The sequence below is a fragment of the Pleurodeles waltl genome, chromosome 3_1, assembly GCF_031143425.1.
Source record: "Pleurodeles waltl isolate 20211129_DDA chromosome 3_1, aPleWal1.hap1.20221129, whole genome shotgun sequence".
NCBI classification, from domain to species: Eukaryota; Metazoa; Chordata; class Amphibia; order Caudata; family Salamandridae; genus Pleurodeles; species Pleurodeles waltl.
This window is the reverse complement of record NC_090440.1, coordinates 636,903,838-636,926,632: the sequence shown is the minus strand read 5'-3', so window position 1 is coordinate 636,926,632 and position 22,795 is coordinate 636,903,838. Positions and strand designations below refer to the sequence as shown.

The following is a 22,795-nucleotide window of genomic DNA, read 5'->3' as shown; positions in this document are numbered from 1 at the left end:
TAGCGGTAAACCGCCACGCTGGCGGTATGTTGGAGGCAGTCAGCATAGCAGTAAGTGGGACTTACCGCCAATGTCATAATGAGGGCCTAAATCCACAGCTGTAATCAAGCCAGTGCGACTAACAAAACCACTGTTATGAATTTAACTACAAAAAAAGGGCAGTTGTTTCACTTTTGGTGGTTGTCTTCATCTTCCTTGAACATGTTCACTTTCACCGGGAAAGCTTTTGTATTCAAAACCAGATGGTAAGGTCCTTCCCTTTACATATTTGATGTTATACCACACTTTTTTGATTGTGGTCAAATAATAAGATGATTTATGACTAAAGGAAGTGTTTTCATTTGCTTTCCCAATGTGGTTACTCCAACCCTTCACAAAGAAGTATGCTAAGGGCTGTCTAATATTGAAGAAAACAAAAAGAGAATCAAGAAGATGGACCTACAGGTTAACTCAATCAATTTAGTCTGCAGTACCATATGAAATAAAGTGTCCCTCTACACTATAAGGACTAAAACACAGAGGGCCTGATTACAACTTTGGAGGAGGTGTTAATCCGTCCCAAAATTGACGGTAAAGTGACGGATATACCACCAGCCGTATTATGAGTTCCATAGGATATAATGGACTCGTAATACGGCTGGTGGTATATCCGTCACTTTACCGTCACTTTTGGGACGGATTAACACCTCCTCCAAAGTTGTAATCAGGCCCAGAGTCCTTTTCTATTGGACAGAATCAGACCTATTTGTAGTATTATGTCTATTTAACACCATAGGTAATTATGTGAGTTGACTATTCTTGATCTGCGACTTGTAATTATAATAGCTGACCCACCTCCCCCCACAACATGTATCTTCTAACTTGTGGGAGCCTTTGATAGCCAATCTCAATGATTCTTGCTTCTTGCTTGATAGATTTAAAAAATTCACAAGGGCAGGGCTAGGGACAGAGATGAATGACCAAAGGTTTCATTGTGAGCTTTGGCAAATCTCCTTCAATGATCTGACATGGGGGACAACACATGAATACAAACAATAGACCTGTAAAATTATTCATTAGTTCTTCTAGGTAAATTCTTCCTCTACATGGCTTTTTCTCAGATTTCATTTATTTGAACACCCGAGGCAATAGAAATATTAATGTATTATAAATATGACATCAATAATTTTAATAGTGGCTCATAGAAGAAAAAATATAATTGTAACATTTATAATAACCAACATTATCATAAGAGTCAACCAAGTCAGTCTATTGAAAATGTGAAGTCACTGTAAAAATCACTAAGTTGTGGGGACATCAGGACTAAAACTCCAGGTAAAGCTATGCATCAAGTGAACATGGGTGCTCTAAGGGTGAGTTATAGGCATATTAATAATTTTACCTTCAGATGTACAGGGTACATTAGGGGTCATTTAGAGTTTGATAGAAGTGGGACATGAAGAAGTATCTGTCAGATGTCCTCCAAACTCACAGTTCCCTACCGGGGGAAGGAAGGAAAAGTAGATGGTTTCCAATACTGGAGTGTCATCCGGCTCCACTTGCATAAACCAGTGTGTCAGTGGAACCTCTAAGGCGTACCCGCCAATGCATAAAGCAGGCACTTCAATCTCTTTTACAGACCAAAAGCAGTTATGATTTACAAAGTCACGGGCTAAATCCAAAAAGACTTCCACAGTTCATTGCAGGATACTGTGGTGAAGGGAAAAACTGAAGGACAACTTGCAGGACATTTGACATAGTTCCCAGATAAAGTAATTTTGTGTGGGTAAGGCAAGATTCAAGGTGTGGACCAGGCCCTCTCTACGAGGTCACCCCTAAACTTTTTACCATCACATCTCCAGTATTCAGGTCCCGCTTTTGTTGCCTAAAAGACTCTGAGCACTGTATCACTCCTAGTACTCAAACCCTAAAACATGGCAAAATTAGCTCACATCAAATTGGCACTTTTAATTTACTTGTAAGTTTCTCGTACATTTATACTACATGTACATAGGGCCTGTAAATTAAATCCTACCAGTGCTCCTGCAGCACTTATTGTGCCACTCACACGCCATTGCAGCCTGTGTGCAGTTTCAAACTGCCACTTCGACTTGGCAAAATAAACCCCTTGCCAAACTTAAAGCTTCCTTTTTATTACCTATAAGTCACCCTTAAGATAGACCCTAAGCATCCCAATAGGCATGGTGTATTGTATTTAAAGAAGTGGACTTTTATGTTTAACATGTGCTAGTTGTGAAAAACTCACACATTTGGTTTTTCAGTGCTCTGAGAACTACCTCTCCCATAGGGTAACATTTTGCTACCTTACTTTTTTGTGTTTGCATTGTATTGCTGTTTGTGTGTTGCATAATTTTTGTTTGAGGACAGGTAAAATATCATGTTTGGTGTCTAAAAAATGTCATTTAAAATCCTTTTTAATGTTAAAGTTGGATTTCAAGTCTATTATTTCTGAAAAGGCCACTTTTTAGGAAGTTAGCATTTTCTTGTCCTAACAGTTTGGTGCATGCAGCCTGTTCCTTCATATGACTAGATGTAGTTGGCAGTTGGCTTTACAGTATTCCTCCTAGTGAGTCTCCCAATAGTGGGCCTAGATGTTGGCAAGATGGGCCATCCAAGTCAGATGGGAGGGTTGCAACGGGTCCAGCCCCACCTCCATTTCAAAGGTGCAGCTTCAGCATACACACAAAAGACTTTACACTAGCCTATTGTGCCACCAGATATCTAGGGACCACAGCAGGGAGGAAAGAAGTTCTAGACACTTCTGTGTGTGTGTGGGGGGGACTCCACAAATTTCTTCCACTTCAAACTGCCACCAGGCATAAAGCTAGGACCCTCAGACCCACTCTTGAAGTCAGTTCTGGACCTGCGAAAGGACTCTCAGAGAACTTCCCTGCTATATACTTCAGAGGACGTCCCTGCTCACCAAGAGGACTGCCCTGCTGCTTGAGACCTACTTGTTTGCTCAAACCCAAGGCTTCCAGAGTGACTCCTAAACATAGTTGGCTGACCTCCAGATCAGCACCTCAGAGATAGAAAGGGCTCTTGCTCTCTTGAACCTGAACCTAGACCCAACTCAGGTGAGTCCTCACCCTCTAAGTGGTGCCCCTAAAGTCCTGAAACTTAAGAAGAGGCACTAAACCTGGAACTTTAACCAAAAAGTGCTCTGAGAATCGAGAGTAGACCAGGACCAACCTGTTAGTTGATCCACCTAAGGTGCATGGCCAATCAGCCTGACTTTGCAGTAGCTCCTGCTACATTGTTCTCCTGCTACATTGTTCTCTAGAGCAGCAAATCCTGTACAAGGCTCCTTGCAAAAGGGGTATCTAGCCTTGTGGAGTCATTGTCGGGTACTGCCTCCAGCTTCGTCTGTCTGGAGCTCTTCTACTTCCACAAACAAGACTAAGATAAAACAGAGAAATCGTCACTGTGGCCTGGTCCAGTGGCTCTCCAACAATGACGCCTCCTTCTCAAATACCACCTGCTGACTTGCCCATGCTGAACTTTATATTCTCAGACTTTTTGTTTTTCAAAAAGTCCAAAGGTAAAAGGAGAGCGGGCCCAATCCACCTTGCATATACGAACCACACTCAATCGGCAGTCAGCCATAACTTTTGACTTTGCCCCAGTCTTGTGTGACTTGATGTCCACAGTTGGTGCATTGATTTTTCAGGAAGTGTTGCTGTCTTTCTTAACTCTCTGCACTGGTGTATTGTTGTCCAGTACCCAGTGTATGTTCTCCAACCCCTAAAACACGGTGGAATTGCTAATACAAGTTGGCATAATTATATTTTCAGTGAGGCCACAGTATATGGTGTAAGAAAACATACCATAGAAAGTTAAATGTCACCTGTGGATTGCTGCAATTATTGTTCCATTTACTAGGGAGACTGGGAAAACATGACTTCAGGCCTACATATGCAGACTGTCTCCTGCAGCTATTAAATCTGCAGGCAGATCTGTTGAAAAAACTTTGTCACAGATAGGAAAACCTGCTTTTAAGAATTAAGTAAGCAACCCAAAAGAGCCCCATAATAGCCTACAATGTAGAATGCCTGGAATTTAAAAGAGGAACATGAAATAATTTAATGTTTGCATGCTCCTACCATGACTAGCCCTATTTTTACTGTAGTTGGTTCTATGAAGAAAAAGGTGAAGTACAGTTAATGTGTTATACCTGTATCTTAGCTTTAAAATAAATTACCAAGATAGTTCAACCATTGTTTTTAGCATTTAACTATGCAGAGCTGTGGGGTGCTGCATCTTCACCTTCACCCATGACTTCGGAAGTGATTCCAAGGGCTAGTTTAGCTGGCTTCCTGTTTAGAGCGGCAGGGACATTACAACCTCCAGCTATCTTGAACCCGTACCTGAATCCAGCCTGAGTGAGTCTCAAACCCCCAAGAGTTCTCCATCCACTCCTGCACCCTTTGTTGTGCTAAAGGTGCCTAGGTGGCCATTTTCTAAAACTGAGGACTTGGTATTTTGAACCTTAAACTTTGAAAATCCATAACTCCTGTTCTACTAATTGGATTTTTATTGTGTTGTGTTTGCATTGAATTGCTGTCTGTTGCACTGCATAAATACTTAACTAATTTCCTCTAAGTTTAACCTGACTGTTTTTGTGTCATGCTACCCAGAGTTAAGCACAGGTTAGATAAGCGACTTTTTATGATTCACCCTGCAAGGAATTGTGGCTGTTGCTTGACCAGGGCTCACACCCCAGTCAACCAACAACCCAATTTCTCACACCATGCTTTTTACACTTGGATGCCATTGCTTCAATAGCAATAAAAATCCAGTTTCCATCTTGTGTACTGCCTTGGCATTTGTGAGTAATTGAGTAACTGAGTGAAAGGGGAATGAACTGTTCCCATAACTTCCCAGAGGAGTCAGACTGTCATGTTTATGTTGCCACAATCACCTCTTCCCTTTTCGGGTTGGGTGTTGCACCGCGGTAGCCAGGAGTTCGACAGGCAACTTCCAAGAGGTGTGGGGATGGCTCCATCTCCCGTACTCAGTGGTGTAGCTGCCCTAAACACACAGGCCCTCATTAGGAGTTTGGCGGCCGGAAAAGGCTACCCACCAAACTCCCGTAGGTCAGGAGACTGCCAGTGCAGCCTCCTTTCCATTGGCCCTATTATGAGTTTCCCGCTGGGCCAGCGGGTGGAAACACAGATTCTGCCCACTGGCCCAGCAGGAAACATGCAACAACAATGATATTGGCTTGTAATACAGCCGGTGGCAATTTTGTTGTGCATCAGGTACACCAGCACCCACCACGCAAATCACTGTCTGCAGAGCAGACAGTGATTTGTGTGACGGGGCTGGCCTGAAGGGCCCCGCACTGCCCATGCCAAGTGCAGGGGCCCATCTGGATCCCCCAGCACGCCATCTCTGCCAGCATTTATGTGGCGGTGAAACCACCAAGTAAATGCCGGTGGAGAGAGGGGTCGTAATCCCCAGCAGCACTGCACTGGCAGATTGGGACCGCCAGGCCGTCTGGTGGCTGAAAAGTGGCAGTGACAGAGGTCCGACTGTGGCACTTTTGCCACAGTCGTAATGTCGCAGTCAGACAGCCACTTTTGGTCAGCAGACCGCCAGGGTCCTAATGAAGCTCACAGTCTTATTATTATAAGAGGAACCACACAGCATGGAACTATAAATGATAGGTCAAGTACTTATTTAACAGATCTCCTGGGTGACTCTCTCTTGCATGCCCAAGGTACACTGCGCACCTTTTTATACAGGGATGTTTGTGGTGTTAGAGAAAAATTCTCCACATTTAAATAGGTAGTACCTATTTTATTCTGCAGGTTGTTCAAGCTTGCACCTTAAAAGAATAGCCCATTTGGGGTTTCTAGCTCTGAATTCTGTCTTATAAATATTGCACAACCAGTACTAATTCTGGTAAATTGTAGACAAACTTTCACACAATATTTACTTGCTAATGGCCTCGCAAATGGGCCTGGAGATGTTACATTTGTGGTAGAAGCCCACGATGCATGCAGAACAGAAACATTCTATTTTTGTGTCACTTTTACTGCAGTCAATATAAATACAAACACTCTTCACACATATACTGTAGCTAACATAACAGTACAATACAGAGCTTATTAATATCTAGAAATACCACTAACTTATCAAGAACACCAAAAATAATTTCAAGGCACCCTCCCACACATAATTTAACACATAATACTAGGCCTCCTAAGCAATGAAGGGCCAACATGGTCAACACTATTGAACATCCCAGAAGTGTCAAAACAAATACAAAATGAACATGGAGTTTCCCCTGCACTAGATTTGGAGATAAAATTAATTGGTAATTTTGCTACAATATCCTCAATTATGTTAAGTAATATTAAAGGGGAAGCAGCATTGGCAATATGGCAGCGACTCAAAGATGGTCCTCAAATTGACCAGAAGCGTGAGCTACCAAAGATTATTTTCAAGACTTATACTCGTATAGGTCAGGATAGGGCCTAGACTAAATAAGCCACAGCTTAAAGGTAATTCTGAGAAGGTTAATACCAAGCAGGATGGTTCTAAAAAACACTGGGATAAACAAACATTAATTAGGGATAAAGCAAAACAAAGAGGAAAATCTCCTCAGACCGAGACCTTGAAAAATAAGGTATCCGTATAATGATGCACACCTTTCTTGTACCTTTCAGGACTCATCTAACAAATGTACCAAGAGAGGTTGGTGGTCAGACCACAGGAACCAGTATGTGAAACCAAAAACACACAGTGACCCGACGTCACAATGAAAAAGGAAGAGAAACTTTCACAGCACAAACCTCAATTTAAAAAGATTGCAGCAATTTCAGCTAAGTATGCCACACATATTGACAACATTACTGAAGAACAGAATGTGGGCAACAACTCTGCTAGACAGGGCGGCAGAGGTCACAATAGTTTGTGAAAATGTTCATGAGCTTCTGAAGTGAAAGCAACTAATGACTACCTTGAAGTCAAAAGCCCAGACAGATAGGGTCTATAAATTAAAAATTCAAATTGAATTACATGTGTACTTCAAGTAATTGTCTGAGAAAGATTGTCATCTCCTCATCAGGTTATACCTATACGGTCCAACCCACAAATACAACCTCAATACCCAATAAAACGTGATGCTAACCCTCCAGTAAGGGAAATTCTCTCACAACTCGAGTACCAGGGAGTAACTGAACCCTGCATATCAGCTATGAATAAATCTTTGTTTCCTGTAGCTAAGATGGGTCATTCTTATAGAATTGTCTTAGATTACAGACATTTAAACAGTCACACATATATTTGCAATTTAAAATTCACATAGCACAGCCATTATGAACAATATTGTGTGTAAAAAAATACAAAACAACTCTGGGCATTTCCAGTGGCCAACATCCAGCACCTGAAAGCCCTGATTTAAGTGCCTTTTCTGTGTTAGACTCTCAGCATCACTTTTGCCGACTTCCTCAAGGGTATGAGAACAGTCCATTATAGTTCCCAGCCTGTATGATATCAATATTACATGGGATTGATCCTGAGGCATTGTCCTATGATCTCAGATCATTACAAACTGACATGCTTGAAACAAGACACTTACACACACATGAAAACAAAACAAATTTGGTAATCCGGGTCATTCAGGGTGCCATCGGATTCACATGTGTCACATATAATGGAGATGACACAGTACCAATTCTGTACAAATCAAACTTACTAATAGATTTTACAGCACAACTTGCTGATCTCAAAGCATTGCTCATGGCGCTGGAACATACGAATCCTGAAATACCCACACATTGTGTGTGATTCAGATTATTGTGCCCAGTCCTTCATTGAAAACATAGACTACTAGAGCCTTCATGGGTTTAGCGATTCAATAGGAAACACCATAAACACATTTCTTTGAGGAGGAAAGTGGCAGGTCTTAAGGACAAACTACCACAGGCTCATGTAATACTTACACAGGGCCACCAACAAGTTGGAATACACATTGTAGGAAACTCATTGGCTGATGAAGATGCCACATCGTCAGTTGCTACAGCATCTGTTGATACGATAAATTGTTCTCATACAAGGGTGGATGATGACGTTATGGCTGCTGTGAATGCCTCGGCTGATGGTAAGTCTTTACTAAAAGCATACCTCAAAATATATTCCTATCACCAAAGTGCCCAAAGCACTGTCTTTGTAACAATACCAGGGGTGGGTGATCATGTCATCCCCAAACAATATCGTAGGCTGGAACTGATCAAAGCAGCCTTGATGGTGTTGCTTCTGCTCATGCTGGTGTGGCGGCTACCATTTCTCTTTTACATAAATGCTAATGGTTGCACAGTCTATACAAACAAGCCAAAAAGTATGACCATGGCTGTGACATCTGTCAACAAATTAAGGGTTCCACTATCAAAAACCCACTGCAGATACCTCTCCTAATATCAAACAAGCCTATCCAATGTGTGTACTTGGACCATTGTGGACCCCTAAATTCAGATGGTGCACACAAATACAATCTACCTGCAGTAAATTCTTGCTCCAGATTTCTATAGTTATGGCCACAACGATTGGCTGACACTCTAACTAAAGAAACTGCTTTTTCACCATTGATCACATGAAGCTGCATCATGTAGTTGATCCTGCACAGTAGACTTACAGGATTTCTATGTAGTTCAGGCCATTGGACACAAATGGTTGTCAAGCCTTTTTTATCAACTCCACACATGATTTTGGAGAGAGCTGACTGGACCCTCATTACATCATCACACAACACTCAGGTATTGTCACCACTTATAGCGTGGGTGAAGTATGTTAGCAATGTTTGAAATCTTCCACATTAACAGCTGTAAACAAACACCTCTCTCTCCTTTTTTAAAGTCATAGACTTACAAAATTTCTTGCTGATTCTTAGACAACCATGTTCCAAAAGAATCGTATATGTAATACATAATGAAATTAGGAAGCTTTTGCACATGGAAAGGCTGCTCGTTTAAGGCAAATAGATAAGGAAAATTAAGAGAAAGAATTAGCACTTGTCGACAATGGTATGAACACACTGTCCACCAATATATAAACATTAAACAACATTGTGTCCTCTGATATTGACATTATTTAAAACAACATGTCATTTTTACAGCATGGGCAAAGTCAAGCTTAGGTCCATTATACAGTTGCGTTGGACTTGACAAGTTCTTACGGCAGGCAGTGTGCCTTATTCCTAAAGAAATCACTGTGACGGCCCGGGAACAACTAGGGACACTCCTGCATCACGTCGGGTGCGGGCGAGTGCCTTCTCGGGCCCCCGGAGGGGTCCGAGCACCAGATAAGCTGCATTGCAGGACATGGGGAAGGCGCAGGGAGCACCACCTTCCCCGGTCTCTGCACTAGGAGCAGGACGCTCCTTTTTCTTCAAACCGGGCATTTTTGTTTCCTCAACAAACGGGGAAGGGAGACCTCGATGGAGGGCCCCTTCCTCTCTCCCCCTAATCATTTGTTGGGCCTCACCTGGCACCCACCCCAAGGACAGGGTGTGGGGCAGCGAAGGCAGGCCCCCACCACAAACGCGAGCCACCGGAGGGGCCCGTTTATCAAGAGGAGAGGGTGCCGACCACCCCTCTCCCCAGGATCACCGCGTGGCCCCCGTGAGCACACAGGAGCGCCGGGGGCCCCCCATACTCCTCTTTCTAGCCACAGGGAGGGCCTCTTCATATAAAACAGGTACCTTCTAGGAACTATTTGCTCAGTGAGCCTATTATGAACCTTGGAGGGTTTTATAGGTTTCCTACCTGTTTTTCTGCCGTGACATATATGTGCTATGTTCCTTTTATGGGTATTTAGGAGTTATTCATGACAAGTGCATTGAATTCTTACTGTAATTCCTGACTACTGCTTATGTTGCAGAATCCTGAGTACTTACGTGTTCTAATGTGACAACTGCGTATTCTTGCAGAGTATTAGTAACTTGTGTAACGTTCTGACAACTGCTAAGGTAGCAGGGTATTACTTACGTGTAATGTTGGTCTAATTATGTTTTGTGCAATACAGTTTATTTTTACATAGCTCAGTGTTGTGTTTATTTTGTGGTGTACATTTTGTGTCACGTGTGTTGTGTGTGTTGTGCAAACGCTTTAGACATTGCCTCTGGGATAGGCCTGACTGCTTGTGCCAAGCTACCAAGGGGGTGAGCAGGGGTTATCTTGGACGTGTAACTCCCTTGCTCTGACTAGAGTGGGTAAGTTCTGCCTGGCTGAGGTGCATACCCTAGCCAACCAGAAACCCCATTTCTAACAATGCTCAATATGGAAAAGCTAGAAAAGTTGTATTTTACGGTAGCTGAAACACAATCATCACTGTGATTAATACATGGTGTGACATCCCTGCTGATATCTACATTTCAATTCACCTAGTGTTTGAAATACTTTCCTATTGGCAGGTCGAACTTTTAGGAGATAGCTACATCCATGAGGTGGGGAGCTGACCTTTGATTTCAAAAGCTTGAGTGGTGAAAATGAGGTTTTTATTTATTTTCATATTTGTTTAGCAAAGTCTGCTTTTAGCTGGCTGTCTTTATATTTTAATCAGCTGTCTCTTTCAAAGAAGACAGAATTCACCCTGCATATTTTTTCATCCATTTTACAATATACACTCTGTGCCTTGTCCCAGGCTGCCATGTACAGTACATGATATGCCTTAGATCGGAGTGGGCAGAAGGGGTATGACCACTATGCTCTCAGATCTAGACATACTGTTTCAGCAGGAATCTTTAGGCTTTCGAGAAAACAAAATGGTGTGGTTGTTTATCTTCTTTACCTCAGTTGCGATGATGAATACTGTGTTATGTTTCATCTGCCTTATTAATGCAGCTTATGGTTTCTACACTAGGATGCAATTGCGTCAATAATACATTGAAACCCAGTTTGCATCGCGTGTCCTACCTTGGCATATGTGAGTAATTGAGTAACTGAGTGAAAGGGGTGTGATCTGCTCACACGTTTTCCCTGAGGAGCCACAGTGGTAGGTTTAGGTTGCCACAATCACCTCTCCTCTGATAAAGACGTTGAGGCAAAGCGGGCTAGCCGGCTTCCAAGCGGGGTGGGGTTGACTCAGTCGCCCACACTCGGTGGTGCTGTTATCCTAATCACACAGCCTTATTATTATCTTAGGAATCGAACAGCCCTGTGCAGAAAAAGAAGTTATGCACCCCTTACCCTGGAACGGGCTGGCCTCCCATGATCTTCATGAGTAGGAAAAAAAGATTCTGATGTACCATAGTCTTCTTACACAAATATGTCTGAATGCCTAGCTCCTCTCCTGTTTTATGCCTCCATTGGGCCTCCATGTATAGAGGTGTATAGAGCACTAACACAGTTCGTAATTGCATGTTTTAACACATGTTCCCACTTGCAAATTCTCTCTTACTCTTTTTATTACTTTTTTGTGGAGTCATTAAAAAAGACACCTCTGCAATGCTAATAAAAGACACATTTGTCTATTCAATTCTGAATCAACCCTTTAGAGTTCCTGAAATTAATCTGGAATATGCCCATGAAGAAAGGTATAAAGGGTTCCCATCTCAAACATACTCCCTCTCACCTTCTAATCCAGGCAGATCATGGATGCATTTGCCGCTGGGGTTGCTGCATGTCTTCATACAGGGAGCTCCACAGGGCATGTAGTGCCACTCACATTCACCCTCGGGGTTATAGTAATCACAGAACAGAGCTGTGGGAAAGAATGAAAAGAATAAGAGGTTACACGTATTCGATAAACTGTATTAATTTAAGCGTGATTGCATTGGAATTCTTTCCTTGACTTTGGGGAGGCTAGAATTTGAGCTTTATTCAGAAGGAATCTGTTAATGTGATAGCATTGCTGAAAGAGTTGAGAAATAGGATCTTTTAGAAACATTATCAAAAAATTATCTTTAGAGTTGTTCGAAATAATTATTGAGAAATAAAGGTAACTTTACTTCGTGAAGGGCAAAATGTCAAAGATGTGTGTTCTTACTGTAGCATGTTAAATTAAGTATAAAGTAAGGTCTGTCTTGCCGTACTCACAGACCTTCAGGAAATGTGACAGAAACAGGCTCCAGGGAAGACATGGCTAAGTCACTGTATGGTTCCTTATAAGGCACCTTCCTATTTCTTACGTTGTTTGCAATGATAAACTTGACAGATAATTGTTAAACCTGTAATCTCTTACGTCAAATAGCTCCTAGTAAACACTGGATAGTCTGTCGTCAGGTGCTGAATGGGGAACTTTGGTGTCACAGACACAGATTTACAAGAGCTTTGTAACGGTTTTAACAGGAGGCAAAGCATCAGCTATGAATTATAATCCATAAAAAAGATGTTTTGTTCACAACGATGCACGTTTCTTAGCGCAAAAAGAGCCCTGTGCTGCTTTGGAGATTTACGCTATCAGAGCACTTACCCACAGGTATGACACAAGCCAGATCCACTGAGATAGCCAGATCAGGCTTTGCACCAGACACTAACGCCTACTGAAAATAGTTACCAACAAGGGGGGGAGTGAAGCAATGGATGCGTAATACAGTCCACAATACACATCCAATGCTGCGGACGTCCCTTCCGAGATAGTCTACTCATAGGAATTAGCATGGGAAGGGTATGCTTCGAGTAGAAAATCGTGCACTAGGACGCGCTCACTGACATCTGAGCTATGGTACAAAGCTGTCCATCCTATAGTTTGTGCTGTTTTCCCTTTCTTGAAACACAATGCAGCAAATTTGATCCTGCACTGCGTTGTGTGAAGACTTACAGATGTGAACGTATGTTATTTTATAGGACGCAAATCCCCATTCAGCTTGCCAGAAGATAGTCAGGTGGAGCGTCGAACCAGGTAGATGCTGTTTCTATTCCCTGTAAACAGTGCTTATGGAATGGAAAAACAGAATGACAGGTACTCTGTATCAGTGTACTTGCTTGTTTCTGAGAAGTGCCGGTACTCGCCAAGTGGAAATATTACGTTTTCCCTGAAAAGTGCATGTACTCTCAAAATAAATTAAAAAAGTGCCGGAACTCAGTACCGGACAGTAACGGCACATTTAAAGCGTTGCCTGTTAATTGCGATAATCTGTCCCTATCCATTTACCTTCATCTCTAACCCTGTACCCTCTTCTAGTTCATTGTTTTCATTTTTAAGTCGCTAGATATTTACTTTCTGTCGGTGTTATTTTTGAATTCCCCTCCTTGTCTTCTCCAGAAAAATGCGACCCATTCATCTTTTCAGCCTCTCTTACTTTGTGCATTCGAACTATTTATTATTCGACACTCACGGCATATGGTGGGGCTTCTCCAGTGAATACAAATGCCAACTTCGTTGCAAGCCTGGGCGTAGGCGGCAACCGCACTGCAGAAGCATTCACAGTCTCCGCCGGTATCGCAGGCACAGGCATCACTCACACAGCCTTCGTAGAAGAGGATAGGGCTGACCTGTGGGCGGCAAGAGGCAGCACATTTTGCAGTTTTGCGCTTTGCTATGTCCACTCTTAAGTTTAACTGAATGTACTCTGTATGTATATACCACCATCTTGATTTTGTAAGAAATGTGAAGGAAGAACATTTTCAAAGAAGATGCAAAGACAAACCTCTGGTGCCAGCTCGCACCACTGAAGCATCATTTTTTTTACACTAAGACGGTGTTGAGGCCTTTCTCCCATGCCTTGTTTACAAAGTGGTGCAATGCTTGCATTGTGCCACTTTGTAAACCCTTGCGCCACAATTTTTCTGCGCCAGCCATAATGTATGCAAAGGGAGCATTCCGATGCAGGGAGGTTCGAAAAACTGGCGCTGTGAAATTTACATTTCACTGCACCATTTTTCCGTCATTTTTAATACCTGCTATTAACAGGTGTTATAAATGGCGCACCCATTTAATCAAAGGGCCTCCCTGTTCTTTGCTGCACTAGTGTCCAATTTTTTTACGCTAGTGCAGCAAAGCGCCACAATAAGCGTTAACAATTTTTCGCGTCATTCTAATGACTTCCATGGTATGCCGTATTGTAAATACAGAGCAACTTTGGTGTTGTTAGGTGTGGCAGGGGCGACGCAAGAAAAGTGGCACATCAGGACTGATGCACCACTTTCTTTTAAATATGCCCCTTAATTTACTAGAACCAACATGACAAACAGCAGCCTACAAGACGTATTGTTATAAACTGATTAAAATAAACACACGGCGAGCTCTGATTCCACCCACAGGACTATTACCTAGCATTGTTAAAGCCAATAGGGCAGATTTTAATGTGATAAACAGCACTTAAAAGCACTTCTTAATACCTGTTTTTACGTGCTTTAGAGCATTAAAGCCAGATCTGGCAAATTATTGTTTATTTAGTGGTTTCTACCACATTAGGCTAGTTACTAGATTAAGGAAAAAAAGTTCCTAACTACCAATCATATGTGGAACAAGATATTTACACAGTAGGTGTAGGAAGGTAGCCTCTTTCTAGCCTTGTTACCCCCATTTTTGGCCTGTTTGTGAGTATATGTCAGGGTGTTTTTACTGTCTCACTGGGATCCTGCTAGTCAGGACTCCAGCCCTCATAGGGGAAACCCTATGTTATCAATGTGTTTGATATGCCACTGGGATCCTGCCATTGATAGGGCCTACCACCATGGGTTTCGTGGTGGTAAAAAAGCCACAGAAACCATGGCGGTGGGCGGGGTCATATTACTGTGGGCCGCCTAATGACGGCAGCCGGGCTTGAGACTGTAGTCTTCAACCCCACAGTCCTTACCGCAGTGGCTGTCAGTGTGGTACATTGGCGGTTTGGCTTTTACTAAACTGCCAATGTCATAATATGGCGGTATGTACCGTCAGCTTGTTGGCGGTACTACCACCACTATAACACCGACCGCCGGGGTCATAATGACCCCCAGAGTTTTTACATTATGAATTAAGGCCCGATTCAGAGTTTGGCAGACAAGAGTTTTGCAAATCCATTGGATTATTCTGAGCCCAAACTCTCAGTCGTTTAGAGATGTGGGATCTTATGTATTCCATTAACGGAGCCAGCATAGACATAAAATTACTCTATCAGGCCATAGGTGGAAGGACAAAGCACTGTCTGTTCTGTTTAGGTAGATGGTACAGTGTCATTTGTTTCCTGTCCGTCACAATCACAGAGAACCTGACTGTGAGAGACAAGAAATAAATAATGACCCACACACCCTGGGAGAAAACTCCCATAATGTGGGGATCATTATTTCTTTGTGTTTCAGAAACAACCTCTTGATTTGGGAATATGTATCTGTTTGAAATGATGTCTTTGGTTGACAGTCAGGCTACCCCTGTCCAAGCAAGGACACTCAGTCTAGTCAGGGCAAAGGAGAAACATACCCAGTTAACCCCCGCACACCTACTAGGTAGCTTGGCACAAGCAGAAAGGCTCAACCCAGAGACAATGTGTAAAGTATTTGTACCATCACACACAGTAATTTAGGGAAAACACTATGAAATGGACACCATACTAGTTTAAAAATATAGCCAATATGTATCTAAACAAAACAAGAGCAAAATGGCAAAAATCCAACATACACAAGCAAAGTTATGAATTTTCAAAGATTAAATACAAAAATAGCGCTTAGAAATGCTTCAGTGAGGTGAGATCACGGCATCGTAACTGAGTCATTCCCAACAATCTGACGTCAATGGCACCGGTCAAGGAGTCACACAGACCCCCAGGTACAGTACCTTGTGTAAATGCAGAAAGAAGCCGAGGCACGGAGTCGGGGATTGCGGTGTCACTGGATCCGAGGTGGCGTTGGTTCCAGTGCTGTGAGGTGAAGGAGCAGAGGCATCACAAAGAGGCGTTGAGCAGTGGAGGAGAGGCAGTGGCGGTGCAAAGAGGTGGATCTGCGTATTTCCGCAGAGTCAATATCCGGCGGTCACAACATGGTGCGGCGACTTCCACGGAGTCGCGGACTTCAGCGAGGCTGCAGTGACTTCGGGCCTTTGGGGTCATCACACTTCAGGATGGACCACAGCTTTGTTTGCAGGCGGCATCACAGGATTCTGCAGCAGCCTTGGTTCAGAGCCGTCCAAAGTCTGTTTACTTGGTTTTTCTTGGTTTTTCTACCAGTTTCTCCTTTCAAGGATAAAGGGACTGGATTAGGCACACTTGGCAGGGCAGTAGTCTCAGCAGAGAATCCAGGTGCTGGCAGAGGAAGTCTTTGATGGCCCTGAGACTTCAGAACAGGGGGCAAGCTCATTTCAAGCCCTTGGAGATTCTTCTCAAGCAGGAACATACCACAAATTCCAGTGTTTGTCCCCTTTCATAGGCAGAAGCAGCAACTGCAGGATAGCCCAACAAAGCACAATCACAGACATGGGCAGCACTTCTCCTCAGCTCTTTAGCTCTTCTCCTTGGCAGAGGTTCCTCTTGGTTCCAGAAGCACACCTTGAAGAAACCTAAAGCCTGGGGTTTTGGGTCCACTATTTATACCCCTTTCTGCCTTTGAAGTTGCCCAACTTCAAAGAAAAGTCTCTGTTGTCTACAGGATCCTGCCTTGCCCAGGCCTGGCCCCAGACACACACGAGGGGGTTGGAGACTGCACTGTGCGAGGTCAGGAACAGCCCATTCAGGTGTAAGTGACCACTCCCCCTCCACTCTAGCCCAAGTGGCTCATCGGGATATGCAGGCTACACCCCAGCTCCCTTTGCGTCACAGTCTAGAGGAGATTCACAAAAAGCCCAACTGTCAGTCTTACCCAGACAGGGAATCCACAAACAGGCAGAGTCACAGAATCGTTTAAGCAAGAAAATGCCTGCATTCTAAACGTGGCATTTTCAAACTTACAATCTTAAAACCAACTTCACTAAAATATGTATTTTTAAATTGTTCAGAGACCCCAAACTCCATATTTCTATCTGGTCTCAAAGGGAAACTACACTTTAAGAATATTTAAAGGCAGTCCCATATTAACCTATGAGAGAGATAGGCCTTGCAATAGGGATAAACAAATTTGGCAGAATGTCACTGTTAAGACACATAAAAACACACCAACACATGTCCTAGCTTTGACATACACTGCACTTGCCCATGGGGCTACCTAGGTTCTACCTTAAGGGTGCTTTACATGCATAAAAAGGGAAGGTTTGGGCTTGGCAAGTAGGTACACTTGCCAATTCGAATTGGCAGTTTAAAACTGCACACACAGACACTGCAGTGGCAGGTCTGAGCCATGTTTACAGGGCTAACCACGCAGGTGGCACAATCAGGGCTGCAGGCCCACTAGTAGCATTTGGTTTACAGGGCTTAGGCACCTCTAGCGCACTTTACTAGGGACTTACTAGTAAATCAAATATGCTAATCATGAAAAACCAATTACACATACAATTTCACATAGGGAGCATTTGCACATTAGCACTGGTCAGCTGTGGTAAAGTGCCCAGAGTAATAAAAACAGCAAAAACAGAGTCCAGCACACAGTAGCATACTGGAAAGCAGATGCAAACAGTTAGGAGAGACCAGACCAAGGATGCCATGTCTAACAGTATCTTGAAACAAAAATATTGAAAAAGTTTGTTAGACAGCTGTCAAAATCAACAGCGGCCATCCAACAAACTTTTTGCTTTCACCATTGAAAGGAACCACTGTGATGATGATTCATTTCTGTGTACAGAGGTAACAGCTGGGCTGGCTGTCATCTCTATAACGTACGGACTGTAGTCCATCAGGGTGGCAGAACTAATGCCCACCCCAACCTGATGGACTTTACTCCATTCTTCAAACCAAAAATCTGGCCCAATGTCTTTAAAATGGAAGTCAAACTCCTGCAGTGCAAGGTCCAAGGCTGAGGCTTGCAATGGTTCCTCAATGTCTGGTATGTCATTGTTGATGCCAGTTCTCTTTCACTTCAGAAGCTTCATGTGACACAAAGCTGGATTTCTTAGCCATAGAGATTGGTTCATTACTGAGATTGATGTTCAGACTTCCAACAGTCCAACATTTTATCTACTGACTTAGAGTCTCCTTTAGCCCTTGGTGGAAAGCACAAGGGGGAGGTCATAAGCTACATTTAATGATCTCAGTCTTCCTTGTGCGAATCCTATTGTTGTGAAGGAAGTCATCAATGTGACAGCTACTTTCACAGCAGTGACGTTTGTTGAGAAGGTGTCGTGTTTAAACCACCAGCTTGGCAACTTTTGTGTGTTCAAGAAACAAGCTACCAAAATGGCAATTTGTTTCCTGAAAAAAAATACTAGTCTTTTACCCTGGCCATGTGGACCATTAATAATTTTCCTTCCGGTGTCCACCAACGATTATGTGGAGGACCTGGGCAGCTAATGACACTCTGGAAGTGTTCTCCCAGGCTATGGGGTTCTGTTCAGGACTGGCAGGCTTTTCCTTGTGGTTCCAAGCAAAAAACGCAAATACATCACGGCACCCATTCTATATTGTGAAGACAGTCTGGAGTACCTACACTGATGACCTGTTGTCCGCATAATAGAATGGGTGGTGTCAGTTTGGCAGACATGGTACTCCACCACAAACATTTGTGGCTGAGTACACTGCCCCTTAGTTACCATCGATATGTGCCTCACACATTGAAGGCTCAACAACCTCTAAATATTGTGAAAGGTACTGCTTTCCTCCAATCAGGAAAGCCCTCGTCACTGAAGGTGATCGTTTTCACAGGGCAAAGAGTTAGGTAGAACTGAGATTAAAAAGAGCACAATGGAGGAAATGTTTGATAAGGCAATATTCAGAGAAGGAGGGGATTCAGAATTTACCACTGCAATATGAGCAAATGGCCAAAATATACTTCACATAATTATGCTGCCATAAAAAGAAACACAGCAAATGATATATGAAAGAGGCTGGGAGAACGGCGCCTTCGAGTAATTTTTCCCATGGTGAAACATACTAATATTGTTAGAAACCTGGAAAATGCGGCTGACTATATGGTGACTTGTTCTATTAATCTGCCTTTTTTAGGTGTTTTAAAGTTAAACTTTTGCATTTCAGAATGTTTTTTTTTTCATTTGATCCATTAGATCTCATAAACGGTAGTAATTTCCAGCTAGTGAAAACCAAGATGCCTCTAATATTTGCCTTTGAATCCTCAGATATACTCCCTTTTGAGATGTCATTGACAACAAAACATTGATTTCTCTCCTGTTACCTGAGTATGACATGCTGCGAAGACATCACTTGTGATAATGCTGCACTGCTTCTGGGCCCAAGACTTCCTGTAGGGGTTGGAAGAGCAAGGATCCTTGGAATACCCAACGTCTGGGCAAGTTGGTGAGAATTTCCAGCTGTTACCGAATTCCGTCACATCCCCTACGACAGCTAGGCTCCTAGTGGTGAAGTCATTTTTGCTGTTTCCATCATAATTGCCGCACAAGCCACAGATCTTACCCTGGGAAGAGAATACACCCAATGTAGTTAGGTAGAGAGCTGGAGTTTAGTGCTGTTGTGGTATTGCTTCAATATAGTGGTAGAATTGTTCAATGCACACATTTCATACGTCTAATTTCTGTTATCTAAATATTTTTCTTTTATTTTGCAGCGCCAGCTTTTATATTAGCACAGACTACAAAACCAATCCCACTATATGTTGATAGTTACTTACATTACTCTCTCTACTCGTGTTCCTCACTGTTTAATACACATGGTCTACGTATGTGACATGGACAATGAGCATGCTTCTGAATTTCTGCAGCTGACAACCAGTATATCTGTAAGAACATTTGCTTCCATACCGACTAAATCACGAATAAAGATTCATTTCCTGAGCAACACCTGACATTTCACCAATTTAAAATGATAAAAGAGATTAAAAGGAAGCTAAAATGCCTCTTGTTCAGAAATGAGTTTGACGTAGAACTTGGCAATTTCTTCTTCAGATTCACTGTGATTAGATCTACGATTGAGTTCTGTTTCAATCACCCTCCTAATTACACAAATTAAGTGCGATTTATGTCTGGGTGATGTTGTAAGGATGCTTGCACAAATTCCTTAAAAAATGAACAATTATCTTTTTTCATACATTTCTTTCTCAAAATTTGGTGTATGATAACACTAACGATACAGACGAAAACCATTTCAGAAAATATATAATGCATACTGCAATATCTTTCAAATCATTGAATAGCACAAAATGATATCAAAACTAAAAATATTCTAGCACTCTTTCACATCAAAATTCCTGAAGAATGAAAATGAAAAACATAGCAAATTGCATAATGATCATATTGATTTTAAACACCCATTTTTTCATAGCCGTGATAATAATCTTAACAGCTAATATATTACTTCAAAACTTTTCATCTAAACAAATAGTGCTTACAAGGATCTAGAAACATATAACCAAAGATACAGAAAAATTAATAATCTTTTTCCCATTGAACAATTATCAGATATTTATGAAATATTGATGGCCTCCAGAGAACAATTTAAATAGTAATTTTCTGTTTCAAAAGAGAACTGAATAGACATAAAACTACATGTAACTATTTTTTGTATTATCAATAAGGTAGTCTTTTTAAAAGGGGATACCATTCCTCCTCAAAAACAGTCAGTTGATCTTGCATGTTACAAATTGTTTTTTCAAAAGTAGCAAGTTGTAGCATTTGTCCCGTCCAATCATCATACAATTGCACATGTGGACCTCACCAATTCATAAGAATATAGGTCCTTATTTACAAGAAATTAGTGCAGTACGGTGCTGCGCCAAAATTGGCATCACTGCGCACTTCAGAAAAGCAGGGATGCACCATATTTACGAAAATATGGCACACCGCTCTGCTTCCCCTTGCGCTGGTGCTAAAATTAGTGCAAGGGTGCCTTAGTTGCAGGGAATGACTGCTTATGTGTAGGAATGATTCCCTTCCTGCACATAAACAATCAGTAATGGCAATTTGTTACTTCTATGTGTGCTTCGGAATACATCACACTTAAAAGTAGCAAATTGTCATTATTTAATGGTTGTTTATGTGCAGGAATGACACCTTCCTGCATGTAAACAATCATTCGTGGAATTGTGCTCCTTCTATGTGTGTTGCAGAATGCAGCACACATAGAAAAAGCAAACACAAGGACAAATAAAAGTATTTATCCTCGTTGAGCCATGCTAACGCCACCCCTGGGACGGCTTAGTTTTTGGCGCTGCCTCAGGTTTAAGGTTTATTGTAAATCTGGGGCAGTGTCAAAATACAATGGTGTTGTGGTGGAACGCCCACAGCAACACCCCTTGCACGTCCCTTTCACACTAAGTGGTGCCTGTAAAGGGGCTGTATTTACAAGGCTGCATTAAGCCACAAAAAGTGGTTTGATGCTGCCTTGTAAATATGACTCAGGACACTGCGCCACGGAGCGTCGATAAATCTGGTGCAAGGGCCTTGTAAATGAGGCCCATAGTGTGTTACTACTGCTAAAGAACCAACAATCCACCTCTTCTAAAGAACTGCAAGATTGAGGGCCAGATGTAGCAACAAACCAAATTGCGAGTTGCAATTTGCGAGTCCATCCGACTCGCAAATTGCAACTCGCAATTTGGTATGCAGTACGGTGTCTCAGACACCGACTGCGACTCGCTATGGGGTCGCAATGACCCACCTCATGAATATTCATTAGGTGGGTCGCAAATTGCGGCCCCATTGCGAGTATAGGCACTCGCAAACATGGAGGCCTGCTGTCGTCAGCAGACCTCCATGTTCGTGACTGCTTTTAAATAAAGCAGTTTTTTTTTTTTTAAGTGTAGCCCGTTTTCCTTACAGGAAAACGAGCTGCACTTAAAAAAAACCGAAACCTTTAGTTTCAGTATTTTTTCAGGGCAGGGAGTGGTCCCTTGGACCACTCCCTGCCCTGAAAAAATATTTGTGGGTCCAGTCACAAACTGGAAGGGGTCCCATCGGGACCCCTTCCAATTTGCGAGTGGGTTACCATCCGCTTGAAGTGGATGGTAACTGCGATGCCATTTGCGACCGCGTATGCGGTCGCAAATGGTATTGCATCCCACTGCGAGTCGCAAATAGGAAGGGAACACCCCTTCCTATTTGCGAGTCGGAAATGCATCTTGCGAGTCGGTTCCGACTCGCAAAATGCATTTCTGCATAGGAAACTGCGTTTTGCGACTCGCAAACGGCAAATTTTGCCGTTTGCGAGTCGCAAACAGTTTCCTACATCTGGCCCTGAGTACTTTGGAGAAGTCATGAAGAATATCCAGTAATTGTTCAATTATCTTTTGAACAACTCTGGCCTCATTCTATGACCAGTGCATGCCATGTAAGGTACCAAGAGTTCTAACATGCCTTCTGTAGGAAAGTAGCCTCTTTCTAGCATGGTTACCCCCACTTTTGGCCTGTTTGTGAGTGTGTGTCAGTGTGTTTTTAGAGTGTCACTGGGATCCTGCTAGACAGGACCCCGATGCTCATAGATAAAAACCTATATGTCAGTGTGTTTTGCTTGTCTCACTGGGATCCTGCTAGCCAGTACCCCAGTGCTCATACTCTGTGGCCTAATGTGTACGCCTGTGTAGTGCCTAACTGTGTCACTGAGGCTCTGCTAATCAGAACCTCAGTGCTTATGCTCTCTCTGCTTTTAAATTTGTCACTGTAGGCCAGTGACTACATTTACCAATTTCAATTGGCATATTGGACCCCCCTTATAGGTCCCTAGTACATGGCACCTTGGTACCCAGGGCATTGGGGTTCCAGGAGATCCATATGGGCTGCAGCATTTCTTTTGCCACCCATAGGGAGCTCAGACAAACCCTTACACAGGACTGCCATTGCAGCCTGCGTGAAATAGTGTACACACTATTTCACAGCCATTTTC

At 42.7% G+C, this 22,795-nt stretch overlaps 1 protein-coding gene across 1 annotated transcript in view; it reads right to left on the bottom strand.

Moving 5' to 3' along the window:
• The window catches only part of LOC138284406 (mucin-2-like), a 1,072,535-nt gene that overhangs the window by 470,322 nt on the left and 579,418 nt on the right, over nt 1-22,795 (bottom strand). Inside the window, exons 24-26 of the mRNA XM_069223143.1 lie at nt 19,137-19,376; nt 13,283-13,439; nt 11,578-11,706 (exon numbers count right to left, since the gene is read on the bottom strand). Of these exons, the coding sequence (XP_069079244.1) occupies nt 11,578-11,706; nt 13,283-13,439; nt 19,137-19,376 (526 nt within the window). The remainder of the gene's footprint in view (nt 1-11,577; nt 11,707-13,282; nt 13,440-19,136; nt 19,377-22,795) is intronic.